At 35.3% G+C, this 27,109-nt stretch overlaps 1 protein-coding gene across 6 annotated transcripts in view; it reads right to left on the reverse strand.

Annotated features, from left to right (window-relative positions):
* Nucleotides 1-27,109, reverse strand: part of Dlg5 (MAGUK family member discs large 5) — a 147,867-nt gene that overhangs the window by 83,117 nt on the left and 37,641 nt on the right. For all 6 annotated transcript variants that reach the window (XM_081729466.1, XM_081729467.1, XM_081729465.1 and 3 more), the window contains 8 exons: nt 24,515-24,676; nt 18,181-18,423; nt 13,705-13,892; nt 11,984-12,138; nt 11,026-11,242; nt 8,267-8,402; nt 3,654-3,784; nt 1,136-1,289 (listed from right to left, as the gene is read on the reverse strand). In XM_081729466.1, coding sequence (XP_081585592.1) covers nt 1,136-1,289; nt 3,654-3,784; nt 8,267-8,402; nt 11,026-11,242; nt 11,984-12,138; nt 13,705-13,892; nt 18,181-18,423; nt 24,515-24,676 — 1,386 coding nt within the window. The remainder of the gene's footprint in view (nt 1-1,135; nt 1,290-3,653; nt 3,785-8,266; nt 8,403-11,025; nt 11,243-11,983; nt 12,139-13,704; nt 13,893-18,180; nt 18,424-24,514; nt 24,677-27,109) is intronic.

Raw genomic sequence — 27,109 nt, forward strand, 5'->3', positions numbered from 1 at the left:
ATAGTAATTTTAAGCTTATATCTTTCTTTCCGAATTTCAGAAATTGTGTATTATCTTTTGTGATATTTCAAAGAACAAGCGATCTACATTTTTAGCCCCAAAATACCGCAAAAAAATAATATACATATTTCTGGAACTTGGGAACAATGAGGTACGTTAGGAACTTTGACTATGTCTTTCTCATGTCATTAAAAAATTTCATAGTAATATTTTTTCATAAACTATTTCAGAAAAATCTTATATCTATAGAATATTACAGTTTGCACAGCTTTTTTATACATATACAGGGTGTTTCAAAACACAGACAACGTTTGGGAAGTGATTCCTAACACCAAGATAAGAAAAAAGTATAGACAAACCTGGGTACACAAATACTTCTTTTCGGAGTTCTAGGCTGCCAAAAACATGAAAGAAATGAATTTTAAACGTCCATAGCTCCAAAACTATGGGACTTTCGTAGTCGGGTCAAGTCTTCACTTAGGAACTAATATGTGCGCTATCCAAAAATACACGTCTCAGAATTCTAAGGTACTTACACAACAACTTTTATAGAGGGAGTTTGGCTACGAGCATACAATTTGAAGCACTCACCAACTACCTCTTTAAAAATTGTTGCGGAAGTACCGCAGGATTCTGAAACTTAAATATTTGGATAAGGCACATACTACTTCCTAAGTGAAGTCTTGACTCGACTACGGTAGGTCCCATAGTTTTGGAGCAATGGACCTTTAAAATTCATTTTTTCATGTTTTCGACAACCTATAACTCCGAAAGGGAGTATTTGTCCATCTAGGTTGGTCTATTTGTTTTATGTTGGAGTCAGGAATCATCTCCCAAACGTTGTCAGTGTTGTTTTGAAACACCCTATATATATATATGTATATAAAACTCTTACTTATTTGTCAAAATGTAGCACATCAAATTATCTAAATACAAATCAGTGTAGCATAAGCTTTTCAAAGGATCTATTCTCTACCTACGATAAATACATATACATTCCATTTACCAAATTTATTAATATTAACTTTCAGTACAAGTAACATCAAGCTAAGCAACTTATAGATAAATTACTTTTTTTCTGAAATATGATACTCAAACAAATATATATATTCAAATATGTAGTCCTCTTACATACCTGGGTGGTATATAAACAACGCCCTCCGACAGCTCTCCGTCTGCGAACTACCATGCTGACAGTTCCACCGCTCGCACGAAATGCATCAAATACAGCTCTTTTATCCACGTTTGTGCACTCTAGGCTATTCACCCTCATTATACAATCATTTACCCTATACAAAGAGAAATTTTAAAATCTTTGTTATCTGTCGTGCTACACTGAGAGGTACAATAAAGTTTTGAATACGAGGAGTGATCAAAGAGTAAGGTTACAAAGCCTGTCGTGAAACGCGTATAAATTATTTCACACAACCAATACAGCCAATAGATAATACATACATTAGGTTATTTTTCGACATAGTCTCCATATCATTTGAGGCACTTGTCGCATCGTGGCAAGAGTTTGCAAGATACAATCCTGGTAAAAAATTCTGTCCTTGCATGTTTAGCCACGTTGTCACGAAGTGTTTTATCTCCTCGTCTGAAGCGAAGCTACGGCCTGAAGGAAGCGAATGCTTCCAAACGACATTCCTAATTCTGCCATCAGATGCCGTAACGTGATCCTCCTGTTGTCCTGAATCAGCTCCTCCAAGCGAGCTGTGTTCAAATCTGTTGATGCCATTCTGGGTCGGCCACTGCGCTTCTCGTTGGTAACGTTTTCTCTACCAGCCGCACACTTTAGATACCACTCTGCGATATGCTAACGAGACATTACAGTCTCTCCGGAAACCTCTAACAGCTGCCAGTGAATTTCAGACATGGTTACACCCATGGTTTCGCCCACTGCAATCGAATAACTGAGCGGACTTCTCGAGACCAGTTTTCCAAACGAGCCGCCATTTGTGTTTACATACAACTAGCGCCGTAGGTAGCGGGTGGCTGAAACTCTGCATAGTTGCCAACTCCATGTATTAAAATTACCGCACACTCCTCATTTCTCTATAACAGACGAAACTCCAGAAATATCGACATTGTAACCTTAGTTTCTGATCCTCCCTCGTATAAAATGTCTAAGATCCAACGCTTATGTCCTCGTGTAGATGAAAGAAGTCACATGTTTAACAATTGAGAAAAGAAGTGAAGCAACAAAGAATTACGATAAAAACCACTAACAAATATAAATCGCCATAAGTACATGGCTTTGGACCGAACAGGGAACTCTTCGACCAAAATGACGAGTATCAATCAACCATCGTGATACACTCCTTCCATCATTTTTTACGAAGAGTACGAATACTGATAAAGGCTAGATAACACCTCAGGGTCTTCTTTGCAAATGACAACCCCCTAACCCTATGGAACCCGGAGGTTCAATGCTGCGTTTCACAAAAGCTCTCCATGAACTTCTATTGTTAGCCAACTAGATCCAGTTTCTACTGTGTATTCCTATTTCTGTGAGATCCAATCTTCAGATCTTCTGTCCTCCCATCTGCGTCTAGGTCTTCCTAATTCCGATTTCGATTCCGATTCGAATTTCGTTAAAACTTTAAAAGCGTTTCTACTTTCTTCCATTTTGGCTCAGAGTGTGTTCATTACTCTGGTGGTATACTCAGATTGTTATTACTTTGTATTCATTACTCTGATGGAATATTCTGTGTATTCATTACTCCATATTCAACAGTTTGATGGTATACCCAGATTGTATACATTACTCCGTATTCAGTACTAGGGTGTACATACAGATTGTATTCATTACTCCGTATTTAGCACACTGGTTGTATACTCAAGATTGCATTCATTACTACATATTTAACACACTGTAATATACTTAGACTGTATCCATTACTAAATATTCAGCATTTTAGTGATATATTCAGATTCTATTCATTACCAAGTATTCAGCACTTTGGTGACATGTTCAGAGTGTATTCATTACTTTGTATTCGGTATTCTGGCGGTATATTCAGAGTGTATTCATTACTCTGTATTCGACACTGTAATGGTATACTGAAATTGTATTCGTTACTTCGTATCTCTTCCTTCACCTAAAGGGCATAATCATGGGACGTTAAACTAGTTAAATCGTATTACTTCGTATTCAAACCTCTGGCTGTATATCTGGTTGAATCATATGTTCAGAAATCAGTGCGACACTCAGATTGTATACATTACTCTGGTGGCACTGTGAACATTAGTAACATATTTTAGATATCAATGAAATCGAACCATAAAATGAATCGTTACCATTCTCATTTTCTATAATACGTCTGACCTTAACGAGTCATGCAACAGCACAGACGTTCGCTACTACGTGCATGATAAGGATTTTTTTTTTTTTTTTTTTAAATGTAAGGGGCTAGGCTGTAATTATAATACATGTATGTTTTTCCCGAAACTTTTTATACTAGATCATACTACATCTGGGCCAATATAGTATTAGATATGCAAGACCTCTAAAAAGAATCGTCTGACGAATACCTACATCAGAACAACTATCTTTCGCTAGATTATTATTACTGTAACTAAAAACCTCTGTCAGTCGAGGCTAGTTATTACTGTTTGTTATTAAGGAGGTGAACATATTGCTTTAAACTTACTTGAGTTTCCCGTCTACCACACTGCCTTTAGAAACAGAGGTAACGTACACCCCACTGTCGTTTGGATAATGAGGATCGTCTCTCCCACCACTGAGTTCAAACCCTAGGTCATCTTCAGATGTTAAACCACCCTAGAAAACAGAAGGATTTCTATATAACTATAGCAGAAGAGTAAGAAAGATTTGTAATTAAAACTAGATCCAATTTAAACCAAACTAAAAAATATTATAAAATATAAAAAAAGTGAATGTAAAAATCAATTGGTGAAATATTTCTTTATAAACTACACTCGTTGTTTTAGCTGAGTCTTCTTCAATGAGTTTCTTCTTAATGTGGGCGTAAAGAAAATGACATGCAACTTATGTGTCCATCCAATCACACAAAATAGAAAAAAATGAATAACTCCAACTTTTTAAAGTTGATTTGATTTGATTTGATTGGAAATTAAAAAAAAAAAAAAAGAAATTTATATATCGGGTGTTCTAAAAATGGCGCCCACGGACAACAGAGAGCTATTCTTCAGGTCAAAATGAAGCAAAAATGCTATATAGTGGACTACCCTCCGGCGCTTTCTTCAGCCGCTAATGGGAATTAAAATTTCACAATATGGGAATGTCGCAGTTTAAATCAGAACGTACGAATCGATCAATCAGATATATCTACTAATAAGTGGTGCTAGTGTCAACGCCTATCGACTTGAACTGCCAGCTGGAAGGAATCGATGTAACTATTCGATGGATTGGTAGTTCTGTGTGTTCTTTATCTGCGACGTTACCACATAGTGCAATCTTCGTCTACAGACAAGAACCAGAAAGGTATACAATTATATATATATATATATATATATATATATATGAGTGGTTGAATACAATGCTAACATTAAATGGGATAGTGTAACTACTGTTGGAATTTAGAATTAATATATATATATATATATATATATATATATATATATATATATATTGAATTGTTGCCAATTAACAATGAACTGATTGCCTGATTACGGTATTTAATGGAAAAGTCAGTTCCGAGACTGTTTGTCCCCGTCACAAAAAGACAGATCTTTGGATGTAGATTTCAAGATAATTACTTTTTTCCAACGTTATTACAATATAACTACAAGTTGATAATAAACAAATATTTCTGGAGCTAGAGTTAATATTTATCAATCAATAAATGTTTAGATAATCAATTCTATTTTTCTTTCAATTTCCTTATGGTATATACTTACAAGTAGTATAGGAAAAAAAAAATGAAATTCACGTACGCATGGAACGCAGGTGCAATGTGGTATGAGCTGTGAGCACCATGTGTGTGTTTAGTTGTGTGTGAACTAGCGTAGTGTGCAGTTGGCGCGAAGATAATGTTGCTCACAACAAAGAAGGCGTTTATTGTCGGGCACTATTTCTGTTCATACAGTTGGGGCAGCATCTCACTGCAGGAGTTGGGCGCGCACGTCTACTGTATTGTTCTGGTGTTATGGCATATGAAGATGAAAATTCCATCAGCAACGTATGGTGCAATGATGAAAACCATGTGTACCTTGATCGCTACGTCAATCGACAGTTGATTATTGAACCATTCTTGTATGATTTGCACGGTTTCTGCCACACCAAAAATCTGTCGTTAGAACAACAATGAATGCAGCAAGACGGAGCTACTGGCCACACTGCAAGTGAGACATTTGTCCTTCTGCCGACTAAAGTTTAGCCATCGTTTGATTTCCCGTGGAACGTATTTTCCACATCCTTTCCACTTTCCTGACCTCACGGCTCTAGATGCCCACATACGGAGTATGCTGAAGGAAGCAATTTTCCAAACAGATAACCTCCTACCGCTATACCAGAGTTAAGAGAGAAGATTCGGTCATTTGTTTTGCCGTTCCAGCAACTTGTGTTCACTAACAGGCTCATCGATCTACAGGATCGCTATGAAGAGTGTTTGCAACATAATGGTCAACATTTTGAACACATGATGTAAAGTCGTGATTCCTCTTAAATTTACAATATGTGCTGAGCAATATTTAGTTGACATCCATTTGATATTTCTTATGTTTTTTGTGTTGTACAATAAATAAATGTCAACAATGTGATTCCAGTACTGTTTGTTTTGCCGCATACTGTAGTATGTGTGTTACTGTTAGGAGTATGGGTACCATCATCAAAAGGAGATAAACAACAGATACAATATGACAATGAATTTTTAAGGAGTTTGGTTTACCGAAACTACTTGATATATTTATCCTGTCCGTATCCGTCCGTTTGGAAGAAAAATCTCAACAATTACTTAACAGATCGACAACAAATTTGGTCAGAATGAAGAGGGCCTAAAGTTAGGATTAGAATTAGCTTTCGGAGGCGATATTCGAACCGAAAAGTGGCAGAAATCAACAATTTCAGTTTTTACATTTGATCACAGTAGAGCAAAAACTATAATAGATAGAGATAAGATGTTTTCTACAATCGATTAAGCGTCCAAACAATATATTTCATCTCTATCCTTAACTCTTTACTAAAACTGGAAGTGGCAGAAACCCACCACAACTTTCAGTTTTAATATTGATCTACATAGGAGAAAAATAATAAGGAATAGCAAGAAGTTTTTAAGCGTTAATTTAAGAGCCTTCATCCACTTGAACCAATAGAAATCACTTCTACTCACGTCTAAGTTCCAGTTCCATTCGTTTTCTTGTCACATGTGTCATATCGAAAATAATTTCATTTCGGAACGAATCAAATAAATGGAAAACATACAGTTCTACCATTTGCAATTCGGTGAAAATATAACAAGAACACACATTTGTAACGATGGATTAAGAAATGGAGCGTAAGAATTTATGAAAATTCGTTAATTTCAAAAGGGGGGAAAAAAGGAAAGAAACTTTTTTATATTTTATATATACTTTCTGCCCCTTCATAACCATTATCCCTAGAAAGTCAGTGCTCGCATCTGCTACGTGAAGCACCATGGGGAAGGGGGTGAGAGTCAAATTTGCTCGCGCTAGTTTTAAGTAGCTTTCAGGGTATATTTATGCAAGAGTTAACGTGTTTAACTAAACTTCAAAAAAGAAATTTTTGAAAGAATTGTCCTTTTTATTTGTTAAAAATTGGCTAAATACAGTGCGTAAAACTGTTTATATATTATACCAAATTTCCTGCAATACTATGCAGAAAACCAGTATTATAACTAACAGTCGACGACAAGTTCTATGAAAGCCTAAGTGTTTATATAAAGGAGAAAAATAACATTTTTAAAAAGTAATACAAGTTACATATATATATATATATATATATATATATATATATATATATATATATATAAACTAATGAAAGGAATTTTGGGGAAAACGAAGATGGGTAGCACCTATGGCCAAGGGAAGGGGGTCAAATCGGCTCGCGCCACATAAATTATTCAGTATATTCCGGTTGAAAAAAAAAAAAAAAACGAAAATGAACCATTATTGAAAGGAACAATAACAAAAACAGAGAATCCTGAATACACAGTAATCCACATAAACTAAATAAAAAAGAACTCGCGCGCAAAATTGACCTCCCCCTTCCCCCTTGTTCTTTCTGGAGTTAACTTGATAGACCCTTCAAATACTCAAACGCTGATTTTACAATCAACTTGTTAGATTCTGTACGATAAGACTTAAATACATCGAAGTTTAACGTTCTTTCACCACCAAGCCTGTATGAAACTCATATATTCTTCAGAAAACTACACCACCACCATCAGTTTAGTGGATAATGGGTCCTAACTGGGTACCGTATCGGAAGCAATCGGTTTTGAGCTGAAAACAATAACGAAAGAAACATACTAGATAGATCAATAAATATTCCAGTTCGAAGATTCACTTCCAAATGAGTTTTATATTGTAATGTAACATGTGCTTCTGTGTACAAACAATGTCATATGCTCCTATTTGTAAACATTACCACATGGATTTACGTCGAAGTACTACACACCACGTGGAATTACTATGACTAGCAGACGACGGATCACCAACACCCTCTACAAATCACGTGATGACAGGACAACAGTGGTGCCACCGCCGCTTTGGGACACTATACATTGGACAGCAACCAGTGGACCGGCAGTAGTTTTCTGGTCTCCCTCCTCTTGCTTGCTTGGGCCCAAGGAGTAATCTACTCTCAAAGCTTCTAATCTGCTTCGGGACTTGGCTATTCCTTTTTCAATGGCTTGGCCTGCTGCGGGACTCTGTGATTTTTATTCCCCTCTCTGCTTGATTCGGAGCTCTGGGGTTTCCTACGCCACTTGCTTAGTTTGCTTCGGGGCTCTCTAGAAATCCCGTCCATGACCGCACAGTCCTGGGCCGCCTAATTTCTACTTTAGAATTAGAGAAAGTGTACCATAGTATTTTCTGTAAATACTGTTGTTAATTACAAGATTTTATAAATAAACCGATAGTGGAATCGATTCCGGACTCTCTGATTTTATTAAATCTAGCTCTACCTACCAAGAAGTTTTACAATATTGAATGAATGTATCATAATTACATGACGAGCTAATTTTCGGAAGTTTATCTAACATTGATATTTTCGATATAACTTAAAACATATAATAACCTTAAAGATAAAAATTCTACTTACCAGATCAAAGTCTAAATTTTCCGTTTCCCATTCTTGAAGATCAGCATCGATGGCTGAGTCTCGGCTGTGATTGTGGCCAACTGCATGCAGCTGTTTCATTCGCGTTTCCTTCTCTATATGAGCTTCCATCTTTTCTCTACAAAATAAACAATTAAATGTAATAGGTGGAAATTAACAAACTACTACAGCACAAATCTGAAAATACTGAAACGGCTATATATACTGTAAAACCTGTCTTGAACGGACAATTTATTAAACGGACACTTGTGTTAAACGGAAATATTTCACGGTCCCAAATTTACTGGCGAAAATCGTATTAAATTCCCTTCATTAAACGAAAACTGTATTATGCGGACAATGGAAATCAAGAAATGATACTTAACGGAAAATTGAAAGCTTCAGAGTGCAGCATTTAGAAAGTTATCAGACATCATATGAGAAGTTAGATATATTTTTAGCAAAACAGACAGTGATGTGCAAACCGAAACAGACACGACGGATATCCATGATTTTGTTGAGAATAATACAGATAGTCTACAAGGAGAAAAAAATGTGGAGGAAGAAGAGAAATAAGGCATTGAGTTGGAAGAAGAGTGTACGCTAAAGACTTATTAAGATTCTGACAAAAGTGTAAAGGAACTGCAACATTTGCCTTACGTTGAAATGACAGATATGCTTAGTGTGGTTTCTCAGGCTAAAGTCTTCGTGTAAAGTTGAGCAGAAAAGCAGCGATGTATACACGAGGGTCATTGCAACTATTTTTTTCCTCGAAAATGGTACCGAATAAAAAAAAAAAAAATGGATGAACATACACACTACTATAAAGATATAGCACGACAAAAAAGATGAAAAAAAAATTGTCGTTTCAAACTTGTTTTACTGTCAATTGCAAAAGTACATAATAATACAGGACAGGAACACGTGTAATGATGATGGATTCTTGGGGAAACTTCTGATGCCACGGAATGCACGTAGTTTGTAATGTACTATTTATACAGTTGCAATTGACAGAAACACTTTTGGACGGACAAAATTTTTTCGCCTTTTTTTCTTGTGCTATATCTTTATGGTGGTGTGTGTGTTCATTCATCGCCCTACATGTAATGTTTACATATAAACTAACATTCCATTTGTATATTTCAGAATTTTTTTATTCATTACCATTTTCGAGAAAACAGTTGCTATGACTTTTGCAATGACTCTCGTAGAAAACCCTCCTTGACTATTGGAAAAATTAAGCTAATGTGTGTATAGTATTTTTCTGTTGATTGTAAGTTTTGCGTGTATTAATTCGTGGTAGTAATAAATACTAGAAATTGACTAAGATAGTACAGGATCTTATCTCAATATATTTATTATTATTATTATTTTATTTATTTATTTTGGCATAGGTCTACCTTAGTTAACCGGCAATCTATCATTAACGGAAATTTTTCCGAGTCCTGTTCGATTCCGCTAAAGACAGATTTTACTGTATATATACCTACGTATATATTTGACAAAGAAAACTCCATTTGGATATTCATGGATCTAAGTGGTTTTGATTTTTTAATTGAATTACTCTAATTAGGTTGATGAACTGTGATACGCTGACAGTATTTCAATTTTTGTTACTACACCATTTCCATTTATTTCCCAGCACATACAAGTTTATATTGTACTCTATGAATTATAGTATTTATGTTAATACTTTCCTCGCTACAGTGGCTAAAAAGTAAACTGTATAATACGACAGACAACATTCTAGACATCATTTTATACATGGCGTGGCACAGCAAACACATCCTTTATGTAACACCCGGATTTGGTATGTGAACATACACTTTTCATATAAATGTTGAGTTAAATTGATTTTGTGTTTAACGTCCCGTTCAGCACTGAGGTTATATGAGACGTCGACCTATTGATTAACCTGGAATCCGAACCATGAGCTCCCACCGGGAATCGACTCCGGATCTCCCACGCCAAAGGCGCGTACGCTAACCGCTTAGCAACGACGGAGCTCTCATATAAATGTGTAAGCCCTCCATAACAACAAACAAGGTTCAAAGTTCACGGCTTACTAAAGTGTTTAACTGGTCTTCTATCATAGAGATGTGTCTCGTAGCATTCTTATGCCCATTGTGGTGGTGTTAAAATGAATTTCCGTCTTCAACTTTTCTGTACATCTATCATACTACATGTTTACGAGAAATATTAAGAAATTTACTTAGTTATTAACCTCAAAATTAAACTGCATTAGTGATAACCTTGTTTCCAAAATTGTTTAATGAATGAAAGTGAACATCAAGTTATGTATGCCTTCTGTGCTAAGAGACTTAGTTTTACAATTCATTATTACGCTAAAGTAAAGAAGACTGGATTCCTATAAAAAGACCAAGATCCATGCATATCAATGATGAGTACGTTTACCACTAGTTTTTTTTTTTTTTTTTCTAGTTTCTCTTTTAGTCTAGAAAAGAAGAATGACAAAGCCAAATAGAACAATATTGCAATCAAATATTCTGTGAAAATCTACGTACATGTTACGCTCTACTATAGAATTCCCAGGAGAACCAAAAGTCATGTTTCAAATCTATAGTCTATCATCTGGGTGTTGACACTACCACTAAGCCATGTGTACTATACTCTCGTCCTATTATATATAATATTGATTTTGCAGAACTGTCTAAAAGTTTGAGTTAAAAAAAAGTTAAAATGAGTATAAAGCTGTATAGGCATTTTAGGATATATACATGTGTACAGATCTCTCCACATACTTGAGTTCCTTAAGTTCTTTGGAAGCCTCATTCCTCTGTTTTTTGATGTCATCGGAATCCCTCAAAGCTTCAGCAAGGTCCGAAACGGCTCGATCCCTCTCTTTCCTTAGTCGATCACAGAGCGTTCGTATGCTCTCCCTCTCCAGAACTATTTTATCTCGTTCACTGAAAGCCCAGTCGCGCCGTCGTTTGGATACTTCCGCTTCCTGTACGGCCTCTGGAATTTGGAAGAAGAAAATAAATATTAATTAAGAATACACAAAGACGTTTTATTTTATACACCTTTTAAGATTCAAACTGTTTATTTCGAATAATTGTTAACAGATGCTATAGAATACATGGTGAGTAACTGAAACTTTTCTACATTGATGCTATCTATAAAATATAAAATTTTCAACTTTTTTTTTTCTCTCTCTCTCTCCCTTCACAGACTTTTTGGGGTTAGGTTCCAGAGTTGGCTGGTTTACACCTGCTGGAATTACAACAACATCACTGGTCTGGGATGATTCGAAGCTCAATTTTTCTCTTGGTGGACACATCCTTTACCAATTGAGCTATCATGATACGCATACTTTCCTGAGACGAACAGATGCCTTACGAATTAAGCCACAACTACTCAACATCTGCTCGCAATTATTTCTGAAAGTATTTACTACGATGTATTTTTTTTTTTTTTTTTAAATTAATGCTCTAACATAAAGAAAAAGAAACTGATTATTATATTTGAAACAAGCATCTAAAACGCAATAAACTAGTCATGTCGCTGATAGTTTAACTGGTAAGAAATCCATATGGCAGCGGAGTATCAAGCTCCAAGTTCTCACCAAATCAGGCAATCACATTCATTTTTTTGTGATCCACACACAGATAGTTATTTAACCCAAGTTTCAAACGTTTACTTCTTCTGTTGAATACGATTAATGTTACAAATGTATTTTGATGACAGCAAACATATTACCTTGTAATTCTGCTTGCAGTTTGTCCACTTGTTTTCTCAACCTATCTATTTCTTGATTTGCTTGATCTAAATTGTCCATTCTTTCCTTCTGTGACTTTCCATAAATATCTCGAGTGCTAGTGGACACTTCAGCCTTTTCTCTTCTCGATGTATCTCTGCAAAAAGACAACGTAAACACCAGTTCAGTACGTAATACGGAATATAAATTTAAGAAAGAAATAAGAAAAAAATTTTCAACATTTAAAAAGATCATTTTAAAGATAATTGAAAAACCTGATCAGAGTGTCGATTCTAGTTGGTACTGCTTCTTACAGCTCAGATTTGTTTATTTAAAAAACTTAACGGCGTTCAGTACCTACGCCATCTTTGTAGCCCATATTTTTGTTTTCCTTAGATAAACAGGAAGTTTGATGGTTTTATTTTATTGGTTTCTTCTTCAAGTGCAGTTAAATGTTCTTTGCTTATATATCAATTTAATACCACTTAAATTAAATTTGATTATTAAACATAAACTTAAATATCACAAAAATAATTTTCACGAAGTAAGGGACATATTTCAATTTGAAAATAATTACTTTTCCCACTAGCTATGGGGAACACACTATTTCTGATATTGTCAAATATTGTTTTAAATCAGGCACAAGCAATTATTTTAAACAAAATACATTTAAGTATATTAAATATTATCGTTATGCCGATGACGTTTTACTGTTTGTACATGATGAAAAATACGCTCATTTGGCGGTATGTATTCCTGTTCCCATACCATATTTCTCTGATCCATTTTTATTCTTGTTACTTTACCACTGAAGAGGAAACTAGCTTGTTGTTCCGATACGTCTGGAGAATATTTAGTTATCTAACAGAAGGATACACAGTTTTTTTTTTTTTTTTTTTTTTATATATAATTAACAGAACATTTTTCTCAAAAATACACATTACTTTTGGAGCTGAACAGAATGTTGATGCTGAATTTTCTAATCATTCATTTAAATGTTCCTGCTACATACAAGGGCTGTACAGAAAGTACCAGTGGGAGGGCTAGAGTCGCTATCTTGGTGTCAGATCGTTGCCACACCCAGTACGCATCCAACTGTGGTAGAGCAAGGATGCTCTTACTGTGCTTTCTATGACGTGTTACAGTGTGCGCTGCAACAGAAAATTCCGCCTCTTGTGAGGTGCGTTTAGTGATTAGATTTTGTTGGCAAAAGCCACAAACCGATTGAAATCCATCGCCAACTGTGTGAAGTGTACGGACATGGAATAATGAGTGAAGGCCAAGTGAGACAATGGTGCACATACGGCCAAGCGTACCCGAGAGCTCTTAGATGGTTTTGGACGAGAGTGGTTCGATCACCCACCATATAGCCCTGATTTGGCGCCGAGCGCCTACTTTCTCTTCCCAGCGATGAAGACATGGCTCGCTACACAACGCTTTGATGCTGACGCCGAACTGCATGCCGGTGTAAGCCAATGGTTGAAATCGCAGGTTACAGATTTCTACCGCGATGGTATTAAAACACTTGTGCCACGGTATGATAAGTGCCTTAATTTGCATGGCGATTATGTGAAAAAATACTTTAAGGGTTACCTTTCAAATCTATATAATACAATTTGGTTTGTTCATTGTTACTTTTTTTTAAAAAGATTTAAAACGTGTTACTTTCTAGATAGGCTTCGTATTATTGAAATTCATCCCTCTATTTTAATAAGAATCTTACCTTTCTCTATTATAAATATCGTACTCAAATCTACTCTTAAAGCTTTCCCTATTAGATTCTTCTTTGGCGCTAAATCCTCCAAACTTTTCCCTTAAATCATTACACTCCTTTAGAGCCTTGTCTCTATCATGCAACGCGGAGGCAATTTCTCTCTTTAGAGTTTCAATCTGGTATGACAAGGCTTTTTTCTGAAAAGAAACGCCGAACAAATTCAATTAGTTACGATATAAGAATGTGTGTTCAAAAATTAAAAAATAAATAAATAAATAAATAAAAATAAAACTCTGAGTTAGAGATCAATTAAGAAAAATAAATAATAATAATAAAGTGCATATCGTAGAAACATGAGATAGAACAGATATCACCTTAGTTTATTTACGCATACAGCGTATTTACAACTTTCTCTTGTGATTACAAGACTGAAATTTAGAGCTACGATCCAGTGCCGTGCCATGGGGGGAGGGGGGAAGGTCCCGGCAGTGTGGAAATTGAAGCAGTTCGAGCTGGAGGGAAGTTAATGTGTGCCTAAATATACTTGTACTAGGAGAGTACTCTTACAGACTAAGTGTAATTTCTGAACGCATTCCAACAGAAACTCTTACTTGCAGGAAAATACCTCTGTACAATATGGAACTTAAAATCACTGCAACTTTTACAAATTATCCTCACTTCTCCACTACCATGTTTAATTGTACTTCACCGTTTTCGTTTTGTTTGCCAGTTCTTGAATTGCGTTGAGCTACATATTTCTGGTATGAGAACATCACTGGTTGTCATCGAATTACATAGAACTCCTGGCGTATTCTTTGAAAATTCCGAGTCATGATTTTCTTCATCTCTGCTAGATTTTTTTCGGTTTTTCATCATGATCTCTTTTGCGCTTGGAAAACTGTCTCATATCCATTGTTCGCAGTAAAATAGTTTTCAAAGAAATACAGAACCAAACCTGAGAGACTGCAATACACCTCAATCTGTTCACTGTTCAGATGTTACTTTTCAGCGTTTCGGATAACTCACTGTACTCACACTTTGTCTTCTCGGAGTAGATTCAATTTCGATACAGATTCCTTCGTAGTAAGTTGAAACATTGTTAATCTTTGTAATTAACATGAAAGTTTGATGTCATTACCAAGTCCCTCCCCTAGAAAGCGCAAAGGAAACAAGGTTCCGGGGAAGTGTTGGGAGGTGCCTGGGAATTTCCCCCCTTCAATCCCCCTAGGCCCCAGGCGCCGAAGTAAGGATGGCGCAAATTTCGGAGGAAAAATTACTTGGAATATTACCAGTAAGTACTTAAATCCTCTTCCTGCTTTAGAAAATGGTCCTATAATGTCACTCATGTTAGGAAAATGCATGTGCACATATATAAAATGGAAGGAAAGAAGTGCTCAAAATCAGGGAAAAACAGTTTATTTTTGAAATTTTTTTTACGCTTCGCACCAACCATTGTGGCGCTTCGCGACTGGTCTATCGACCTCACTCATATGAACGGAGGCGCCGTCGTATACTCTCGCCCCGGGCGCTAATCTTCCACGACACGGCACTGTTATAATCTACTGTTCAAATTAAATTAATGTATTGTATAATCATTTTGTAGAACTTAGGTACGTTTCAGCAACGATCTTTTACACAGAAAACTATGCTTTTTTTTCTCTTTTCTTTCGGCTTCAATTGGGGTCTTATTCACTAATGTCGAAATAACAATTAAAGAAATAGCTTTAGACACACACCAGACAAAAGTCTGAGTAATAATACTCAAAATTACAAACATCAGATACAGCAACTGAATTAATCAGAAAATGGAATCAGCTTACAAAGAAAGTGCTCTGTTATGACAATCTTTCAACGACTGTGAAAATTCTTAATTGCAATTATATTGCAATTCTTAATCTTTTATACTTTATGTATTATGTTACTCAATCATTTTCTATTTAATTTAGCTAAATTTTAAATAAATTTTAGGTACAATGCTTCAGTAAAACAGAGATTTTTTCCAAAAGTCAGCCAACCAATTTCACTTTCTCTGTAGAAGGAGAATTTGTGTTGATTTAGAAATTTTATGTTGAATTTTACTTAGATTGTCCTAACAGTTTACTCGTAAGCAAGAAACGGAAGTAAAATATGTACACAATTTGCAATAAAAAACTATCGGATATTACTTCTCAACTCAACAATTTACCGGCAATAAAATTCTGATGTCACAAATGGAGTTACACATTTCTCTGTCATAATCCAATTTATTGCGATCACTGATTAATGAGTTTCATATTATTGCTTAAGTACATGTCCGCTAAAATTCAGTTTCTTATTTCGAGTTCCTTTTCTTTAGGTATGATACTCTCTTAATGAAAAAGTTAATCTATTAAAGCGTAACCCACAATAATTCAGGAAGGGAGGTTCCCTTGATAGTCTCAGATGTTATTGAATTAAAGGGATGTTAAAATTCAACACAAAGTAAGAAATTTTCTCTTGATTAGTTTATGATACTATGTTCGGATCAAAATTAGCAAACATTATTTTATTTCTTTTACCTTAAATAATTCAATGCATTTAAAAAAGAGTTCTCACACGAAATAATGGAAGACCACAAGTAAGTAACCTAATAATTCTACAACCAAGTAGGAACCTAAAAATCATTAAATGTTCACATCATTAGTTTGATGGAGTCTATAATTAATGTAATTTTCATCTTTGAAAATAACGTAAAAACAGTAAATATACAGTTTATTCTTTAACATTGCGGAACGAAAATGCCAAGATATAGCAAAATACACACTGGACTTTGGATGAACGTATTCCAACTATCGAGAACCTTTGAAACAATATTTATCTGCTTACGAATATTAAAGAGTTCAGTAAAATTCTTTATTATGGTATTAATCAGAAAGGGAACGAGAGAGAATTTTCCTGCATAATTCTTATTGTCCTTTACATGGCATGAAAATGCGTTTCTGTTGGGAAATTTTACTAAAGAAAGTACTTTTGTTTTTATCGGAACCAGTGCAAAATCATACATACTTGCCCTTTTTCTACCTAACTCAATAAATATTAATTAGAATAATAAACTGACGCTTATGTCACAGCCCGTAGAGGTTATGGGCAACTAGAACGACACACACTCAACTGCCTGATACGTGGTCAGAGTATAATTCCAAACGCCATCACTTCGGATTTTTCTAGACTGTAGGTCGCTAATTTATATTCAACTAGTTCTGTAGTCCCCTCACGATTGAAAAATAAAATAAAGTAAAATAAAATAAACAGTTCAAACCAGTGTTGCCAAATCTGAAGATTAATGTAGTGACGTTGAGCTCCAAAAGTAGCAGATTTGAACTATTTGTAGCCCAAACATAAATATGGCAGAGATCTGGGTTGGCAATGGTCAGGCGGCGATCGCAGTTTCGGACTGTTGGTGGTGGTGTAGGGCAAACTCCATACTACGTCAGCTACACTATAACTGCGGTGTGCAATGGACGGGCAGGCGGTGATAATATAAAATGGGCGACTTTCCTGATTTTCAAGGAGATATGCTTGCTTAAGCCAGTTTTGTGGGCTCTGAAACACACTTTACAACGTTTACAGTATGTTCCATTGTTATTCCTCACTTTTTAAATTTATTTACTAATTTCTTATTCTGGGAGCCATGAATTTTCGAAGACTTATTGTAACTCTATTTACGGATTATGTTAATATGGACAATACAATAAGACAATTAAATTTGAGATGTTCATGTTTACACAGCTCTTCATATTATTAACTGAGGCAACAACATAGTGATACTGCAACAACGTAAACTTAACAAAAGTCTAGTGTTGTCAGATCTGGAGATTAGAAAAAAGTATTAAAACAAGAATTGAACTAGTATCGAACATGTTAGTTTTTTCATATATACAAATAAAAAAGCAGCGCATTGTTAAGGGTCTTCACTACAGCGAAATTAAACTACCGCTAATTTTAGAGTTTTTCTGTAATATCTTTAAAACAAATAAAAATATTCGAAAAGCAGAAACGTTGTGAACTAGACAATATGATTTTGCATATGATACTTATACCACAATTCACCTATTTGCTTTTGGTATGCCGCTATTTATAGAACCCGTAAAAATTGCTACAGTTGCAAATCGAAGGCACATAGATAAGTTGTGGTAACGGTATCACATGCAAAATCATATTGTCTAGTTCACTTCGTTTCTCCTTTTCGAATATTTTTATTTGTTTTGAAGATATTGCAGAAAAACTCTAAAATTAGCGGTAGTTTAATTTTGCTGTAGTGAAGACCCTTAAGAGTTACAGCCTCCAGATAATTAAAAGTAGCGTGTCGCCCAATATGACATTTTGGTAGCGAGAGCACTTTAAAAAATCGCGCTACTTGTAGTTCAATCTGGCAACAGTGGTTCCAAAAGCACACGCGCTTATCACTGGAATACACAAAACCCCACACTGGATAAAATAGCTTAAAATAATAAATATTTGAATTACCTCTTCTACAACATCTTTGTTCTCCAACTCGAGGCCTTTAATTTTCTTGGAAGCCTGGGTCAAATCATCCGTGAGTTTCTCAATCTCTTTATGAACAGTGTCCCGTTCGCTCATAATGAGGGAATACTCTTGCATTGCAGCATTTCGTTCTTCAGTCAAACGTTTCAAATCTTTGCTAGCTTTCATCCGAACTGCCATCGCTTGGTTGATCTCTTTCACGGCTTCTTCATGCTGCTGTTGTACCTAAATTATAAAGAATGTATTAGTTTATGATGAAGCACGATATTATGGACGTATGTAAAACTTCTGTTCTCAGATATTTTTTTTTTTTTAAATTATAGACGTGTTTTATGTCTTTTATAACGAGTCTATGGAATATAATCAAATGTTTTAAGGACCAGTCGACGTTCGATAGCATAGCTCAAGAAAGAATGCGTCAGGAATATGCTCTACCAGAAATTGAAAATAAAGAAATAACATGTACATATAAGTGCTTATGTACATATAAGTTTTTTGTTTATAAATTGTGTCATTTAATTTTTAAGGAGAAAAACTCAGTTTATATACTCGTTTCTTTTTTCAGTTTAGTAACATTTATTTAATTTTCCTTTTTTCATTTCAAAAGATGGAATATAATGAAGTAATTTTGTTTATATACAAAAAAATCCAGAAAAACAGGATCTGTCACTGAAAAATTAGAATAATGTATTTCTCTAAAAAGCTTTAATTACAGATACTATAAAGGGCAATCAACTGAAACCCGTTCAGTGGTCATAATTCATGAAATAAATTTTATTTCGAGCGGAAACTTGTACACTATCTAGAGGCGTCTATGGTTAGCGTGCAGTAAAAATATTATTCTGAAGAAGTCACCATGAGCGTTGAGACACTTGTCCCACTGTGTCATTAACTTACAAATGCCGTCCATGTAAAATTTGGACGGCTGACTATCAAACCAATAACGCACAGCGTCCTGAACCTCAGCGTCAAACTGAAATCTTTGACCTTTCACTGCCTTCTTTAGAGGCCCAAAGATGTGAAAGTCACAAGGTGAAAGGTCAGGGCTGAGGGCGGGTGTCGCAACATTTCCCACTTGAATCGAACAACATGGGCTTGACCAGGACGGGGATAATCAGTGGTTTGTTCACCCCCTTTCCGAAACATTCTGGCCCAGTCCACCATTGTTGTTTTGGAGACGCATGCATCATCACCATACACGTCTTTCATACGCCGAAACACTTCAGCTGGTTGACAACCTTCGGCACTCAGAAACGCTGGTCCTGTTTGGACGGATTGGGAATCTTGAATGCCATCTTTCACTTGTTATACCTGCAAAACGGGACCCAACACACAGGAACATTAGCCATTACACACTATTAAACAAACAATATCCTCCTACGCACTATACCAATAAACATGGAACGAACGGGTTACAGTATATCGCCCCTTATAGAAGAATAATCTCGGTAAATTCCAGCTAGAGGGGACAAAGGTTACCCCGTATTATACGGAAAATGAGGCTATATATATATATATATATATATATATATATATATATATATATATTTTTTATAGATTTTGTATACGTACAATACAGTATAGATCGGCCTTTCTCAACTTGGAGTTCGCGAGAGGAATATATGGGGGTTGTGAATGGAGATGAAAAAGGTACATACAATTACGACCTAGTAGCAGAAAAATATTTCTTTTTTACATATTATTTTGTATTTCTTACATATTATTTTGATGTTGAATACAGCGAAGAATATCAAACAAACCATATATACTAGAAAAAAGGAATAAAACAGCAGAAGCTAAGATAAACGGAGTAACTGATTATTTTTTCGGTGATGCCGAAGGAATTATACAGGGTAAGCACTAATTTGCAATAGTTGTTGTGTTTTTGGATGAATCAATACTGGAGAAACGATTTCGTCGACAACTGGAAAGGGATTGATTTCGTTTGGTATTTCTCGTTACTCTTCGAAGAGTTGCATGTGTGCGTAGGTCTAACACACATAAAAAAACTGTAAACGATATCCAGAAATAATCGAAAGGCTTAGAACGAACCGGAAATTACTTATTGGGGTTGCTAGCAAGAGAGGGAACCGTCATATGTAATAGGTTGAGAAAGCCTGGTATACATAAACTACTCTGCCTTTATTTTTAAACTAACTTATTCTTACGACTAATTCATAACACAGCGCTACATTACTACTACTATACAACTGTGTATCAGGTCCTCCAAAGATTGCTTAGATTAAAGGTGTTCTATTTTGCCCCTATCTCGCTACCAGTCTCCTATGGTTATGGTTACCTTATTATGAAGGAATGTTTTCTATGTTTGGTCTCCGGAGTGCCCCTATATATATATAAAATATTTTTACTGAATAATAACTTCCTTTATTATTTAACATTCTTATTTGTTTATTTATTTATTTTATTATTTTTTTAAATCAAATACTTGGACTAAAACTTACTGCAATATAAACCAAAAACGGAACAAATGTCTTAGAAACCGTTAAAATTCGACTTGTGTTCAATTACTGTACTACGTACGTGACTACCTATCGCTGTTAGAATATACTAGGTATTATGACTGCCAACTGTGCACAAACTAACAACGCTGCTACTTCTATCTTCACACGCCAATTAAGTTAATCCTTACCGCTGACTCAATACAAGTTTGAACTTGTTCCAGTCGCTACAAGATTGTTGAGGATGTGTCAAATGAAATTATGTTTGTGAGGTGCGTTACAAAAATGGATCGGCAAAAGTTTGAGCAACATTGTGCCGTCAAATTTTGAGTAAAGCTTGGTGAATCCGCTACTTTGACTCCAGAAAATTACAAAAGGTTTATGGTGAACATTCTCTCTCCAGAGCACAAATCTGTTTTAGGAAGGTCGAGGACAAATTCAAGCAAGAATGAGAAAATCCAAAATCACATTGATGCTCATTAATTCTTCTAAGTCGGGAGATCGTTCACAAGGAATGTATTCCACTAGGACAAACTGTCAATAAAACTTTTCTTTTATCGAGAAGTCCTTCAAAGACTCAGGAAAAACGTGATACGTATGCAACCAGGCATTGTCCGCACTTATGCACCATGATCACGCACTATGTCACACGGCGCTTTACATCAATGAATTTTTGACAGAAAGAAGCATTTTCAGCCTTTGTGACTTTGTTTTTATTCCTCTTACTCAGAAACCACTTAAAAGGATTCCATTTTGGTACTTTGAATAATATCCACGAGAGTGTAATTGACGAGTTGAAAGGTTCTAGTAGTTGTTACGAAAACGAAATAACACCTCCATTGCTGTGTAGCTGCCCACGGGGACTATTTTGAAGGAGAGTACCTTAATTTGTAAAATACAATTCATCGTTAACAAAAAAATCAATCTCATTACTTATCTAACACACCTCGTATAACAACGTAACTTACTTCAAAGGAATTTCTGTTCCTTGGTGCTCAGATCTTTTTGAGTGGCAGATTATTGAGACTCAAATTATCGACAGATACTCTACTGTGTAATATACAATGTCTCTCAAGATCGGTGAATCATTACACAATACAATAACTTCGACCGCAGTTTGCCATCACTGTTCTAAATCATAATATTACACGTACATTTTTTTAAAGCCAGTGTAATAAGGTTGTATCTGTAGTTCACTAACAGCTTCAGAAATAGCGTGAAGTAAGAGGGACGGTTTGGAAAATAGATCTTGTGCACTGGTAGTAACTTTTAATATTAAATAAAATTGGTTGGAAAGAACATAATAGTCTTTAATTTCCTTATGACACAAATTTGAATTTATCTGATTTCTAAATTCGGCTGCTAGCTGACTTTTTTTTTCTTTCCATCTTTCAACATTAACACAGAAGGATGTGGATAAAAATTTCAACTACGATTTCTTACAGAAAACAGTGGGAGAGTTTCGAGAAATATTCAAGATATGCTAAGTGATGTAATATCTCAAATCTCTTTTATAATTTTTAATAAGGCAGTAGTTAAAAATGAAATTGATCATTTAATATATGTTAGTAAAGAAGGAAACAAGCGATTTTTTTCTTAATTTTTTACACACCAGATCCTCGTAGGTGCGAATTCAATAACACACAAAGAGTGAAAAAGTGGTTAACGCATCAGCACAGTATGTTGGAAATCCCAGTCCAGTCATTTACTTCTTCATCCTTTGTGTGTAGTTGATAATTTAAGTTTGTAGCCGTGGAAGATGCTGGAAGAGGACCCGCTAAGGTCCGAAATTGTTCACAAGATACACAGAGATAAGCTAATTTAATTTATTAAGGTTAGTGTAAAGGGACAAGTTTTGCCGATAGATGTCACTACAGTCTTCCTATCTCTCCCATGTATTTTTTTTTTACCTTTTACGAAAATTTACAATTTCTTTTATAAATTTCAACGTAGAGACTTCAAATTTTTAGAGAAGGAACTTCATAAGCTATTAAAGGAAACAGTCCGTGCCGATTTTTTAATTTAGAATTTTCCTCATTGTTGAAACAGCTTCATTGTTAAAGATTTGGATATCCATTTCAACAATGAAGAAAATTCTAAATAAAAAATCGGCACGGATTACTGCCTTCGATAGATTATTAAGTTCCTTTTCTAGAAATTTGAAGTCTGTAGGTTGAAATTTGTAAGAGAAATCGTGAATTTTCGTGAAAGATAAAAAATATATGGGAGAGATACGAAGACTGTAGTGCCATCTATCGGCAAAACTTGTCCCTTTAACCAACCTTAATAAGTATCCTACAGCATTCATCAGCAAGGGTATAAATACAAATCAGACACAAACGTAGGAAAAACGAGGATTGACCAATAAAGAATGATCATAAATGAATACAACATAACTAGCTACCTGTACGAATCCTCCAAATGTTGATGATCTTTTTCAAACTAGTCCCCATTACATGCAATGCACTTTTCCCAACGTTTCTGCCAGTTATCAAAGACATGTCGGAAGCCATTGTTAGACACTCTTGAAAATTGCCTCCGCAGCTTTCACCACTGACCCCTGAAAATGTGAAACAGCGTCCCCGGAGGCGTTTCTTCAAAATTGGGAAGAGATCGTAAGGGGCTAAATCAGGGCTATATGGAGGATTGGGTACACACGGATCTTTGCAAGATAGTCAACATAATTTCTGTACTGTTCTTCGTGTGCCACTTCCATGTTGCCTTATACGAAACTGAAACTACGTATGCTTGAACGGCTGCCAAGATCACATTCCTGACGTCATAGTTTTCAAACTTGCTCGATCTATTAGTCACTTCTTCCACTACACAGACGTGTTTCATTTTCTGTGCCTTGCTGTTGTATTCACCTCATAAACACTGATCAGCCTACGCATATGACGAAGTTGAGGTTTTTGATTAACTAATCTTTGAAACATTCTATACAGTACTCACACATAATCTAATAGATTTCCTAATGAATTTACTCAATAAATTAGAAATATCAACTATTTACGAATCTCTAATAATGAACACCCTATACAAAAATTTTACTACATTCTGTATACCAAATTTCTAAAGCATGCAAAGTGCAAACTAATACCTGTAAATACCACATTACACAAGCATCAAATTGCCCTTCCGGTGGGAAAGCATCAAACGCACTAAAGTAGTTCAGATCCACTTTAAACTATAGGTCTCGTCAATATTAGTCTCGCTGCTTACAAATGGCGTAAATAAAAAACATTAACAACTGCACTGCTTATGGTAAGAAAGAAAGAAAAAATCACAACCGAAACATAGAAATTGCAATTTATTCTTTCAGATATATACATACTACAACCTAGAATACACTTCATATAAACATCATTTATAAAATTTTTCAAGATATATATAAAGACAACTTGATTGCGTTGCACATTTTTCCACAATATTGTAACAGATCCATTTAAATCCAATATATTTTTATGTTCTTGAATAAAACTTGAAAAGTTAAATGTAGTAGATGAATTCTGCACAAGCTGTTTGCACAAAAACATGCAAAAATAATATACGCATATATTTACGTTCGCGCAAGACAAAGATCTAGCCATGCATAATAATCTAATATATATATATCATGCTTCTACACTTTACACATGAAAAAGATAATAGAATACAGATCGACTCATCACCATCTTTTGTGATGTTTCGCTGCAGAAAAAAATTTTGCACAGCAGATAGCTAAAATGTTAGTCTGCTCACCACAACCAAGAAGTAGTTAAAGACAGAAGGAATATTCCAAAGCGTGCATGCTTGTCCCCTCCACGTGCGCTATGAATACATTGCTACGAATATGAATTACTCAAAAACCGCATTACCTTTGTTAAAGCCTCTCTGTATTCGTTTCTTTCCCTGAGGGCCATATCCCACTGGCGTATAGCTGCCGTACATTGCTGCTTGAGTCCATTACGTTCTCTAATGGCTACATTTCTCTCTTGAATCACCTCTTCACATTGCTTCTTAATTCTTTCCATTTCCTCCTAATAAGCAAATATATATGCCAAGGTAACAACAAATAACACACACACGCACACACACATACACACAAAGGAGAGAGATTTGGTATCCGCAAAGTTAAATTCAGTCGTCGCAGAGCAAGAGTAAAATATATGTATAATAACTGTTCTTTTTCAAGAACTTTAGGAAAAAGTGTTCAGATAATATTGTAAACAACCCTCTTTCTAATATTTTTTAAGCAAAGAAGAAAAAATAACTTAAGTCAAGAGCATAAAATCAATTACATAAAATATCAATCTTTATATCTCTATAATCTCTTTCTATAAAAGAAATCCTGACTGACTGGTAGTGAGTATTTAAGTTGCATCATATTTAATGTCTAGACTTTAAAGACTCATCCGGCTACCTCGTCTTTTAAGTAAACGGGGCCACCCAATCGCTGATTCAGCCACTCAACCATGGTCAGCAATTTCTGTAAGCAACAATCGATGGAAACCGCAACTTACACGATTTCTCACACCTGAGTACTTTGCAGAGAAGCGACGCTATGAAATTGGAAAGAGACGCCGAACAAATGACTCTCATAGACAGAGACGAAGTTCAATGAGTTTACTGTGGACAATTTACGGTTCTCATCGGACTGCTCTTGGTTCGACATTCGGTCAACAGTGTATTCGTTACAGTCTAATATCTAAATGACCAACTTCTATTCCCAGTCACAATATGGCGCAAGATGTTCAATGGCGTGTACCTACTAAGACGTTATATTTTCCCCCATTTATTTATCGACTCTTTTGAGCTAGAAAATATTTTCCTCAAAACTTTGAAAACCGTAAACCTTTGTGCGTGTTACGTCCCACTTCTGCACATACAGAAACAAGCAAAACTATGCTTTCATATATATATATATATATATATATATATATATATATATATATATATATATATGTATATCTTAATTTTCAACCTTTTCGATATTACCGGTAATCGCAATGAAAAATTTTTGACTTGCAGTAGTTACAATGAACGTCTTGCCATTGATCTATATTATGTTTGCCATTTGGATCAATTGTTTGTTTGTATTTTTCATCGTTGATATAATCTGTCTCAACAGTCTTTTTGCTAAAATGATACAAGTCTCAGCATCACCGAATCTGCTATGAATAGTTATATTGAAAGAAACTACTGTGCTTAAAAATCGGTACTACCGTCTGACAGATTTAATATCAATTTCGGAACATTATCCAGTCTTGTATTTTAAAATATAAAGTACTGGCAGAATAGACTTTACATCATAGACTTCCAGTATTTGCTGGAAATGATATGACATGGTTCTATGACAAAAGGCTAGTTATTATAAAGAAACATAACAGAATCCTCGACCAACGAAATACATCAATTCTAGCCCATTTAGTTGTATTTATAATAAACATATTTATAAAAATGTGTAATTCATCATAAACACATTTCACAAGTCCTGACCATGTATATTCAGTATTGCGGTCTAGGGCTGATATATTTATATGATTCAACCCAGTATTTCCTATTTCATTATCAAAAAATGGACTGCGCTAGAAGACGGGACAGGCCTCCCTCGTGGGTATATGGTTAGCGTACGTGTTTCTGGTGCGGAAGACCCGGATTCTATTCCCTGTAGAACTCATGTGGTTTGGAACAACCAAATCGAAGATGATTTCCTAAGCTCAGATGTTGATTAATGGTTCTAAGTTGATCGAGAGAAAAAAATTGAGGAAAAATTAACTTCAGCTGTGAGAAACGAATGTGGTTTTTTCAAGAAGCTAAGTTCATTAGAGTTTGAAAACTGAGAATTTCCTCTCCGAAGGGTTCAACAGAAAGCCAGGAACTTACTGATATGTCACCAGCTTAGCAGCAATTATATAAGTCACTGACAAAGATGTCAACGAACATCGAAACCGTCTGATAGAATTTTAATTCCCCGGATATAAGGTAACATCTTTTCTATTTGAGTGTGATGTGAAAGTGTAAAGATAACAGGAACAGGTCCATAAGGCCTCAACTGTTTGTCACTCACTTCATTATTGTTCTATTATTTTTCTCTTTTCTTTTCTAGAGTAATGTCAGACACCTCCTAGACAGTTGACATAAATAATATAAGTTACATACTATAGAACTTGAGTCAGAAAATCAGAACTGGAAGTTTATCACATTTCCTAGAAAGAACACTAAAAAACCAGATCGTTATATCTCTGGCAACAATGATCTGCCCATTCTCGGTGAAAAAAAAAGAAAAAAAGTATACACATACAAGGGCAAGTCAATAAGTATGTGCATTCTTGTTCTAACCGTCTGTAAATTAGTTGGTCGTGCGGCTTTTTACGTTCGCAAGCCGACAACAACATTGTCTTTACTTATGGCAGGTTTCAGAGTTATCACTTTACTTAGCTTTGCGCTGTTGCGAAATAAATATGGCTGCA

The sequence above is a fragment of the Thermobia domestica genome, chromosome 10, assembly GCF_964235325.1.
Source record: "Thermobia domestica chromosome 10, izTheDome1.hap1.1, whole genome shotgun sequence".
Lineage (NCBI taxonomy): Eukaryota > Metazoa > Arthropoda > Insecta > Zygentoma > Lepismatidae > Thermobia > Thermobia domestica.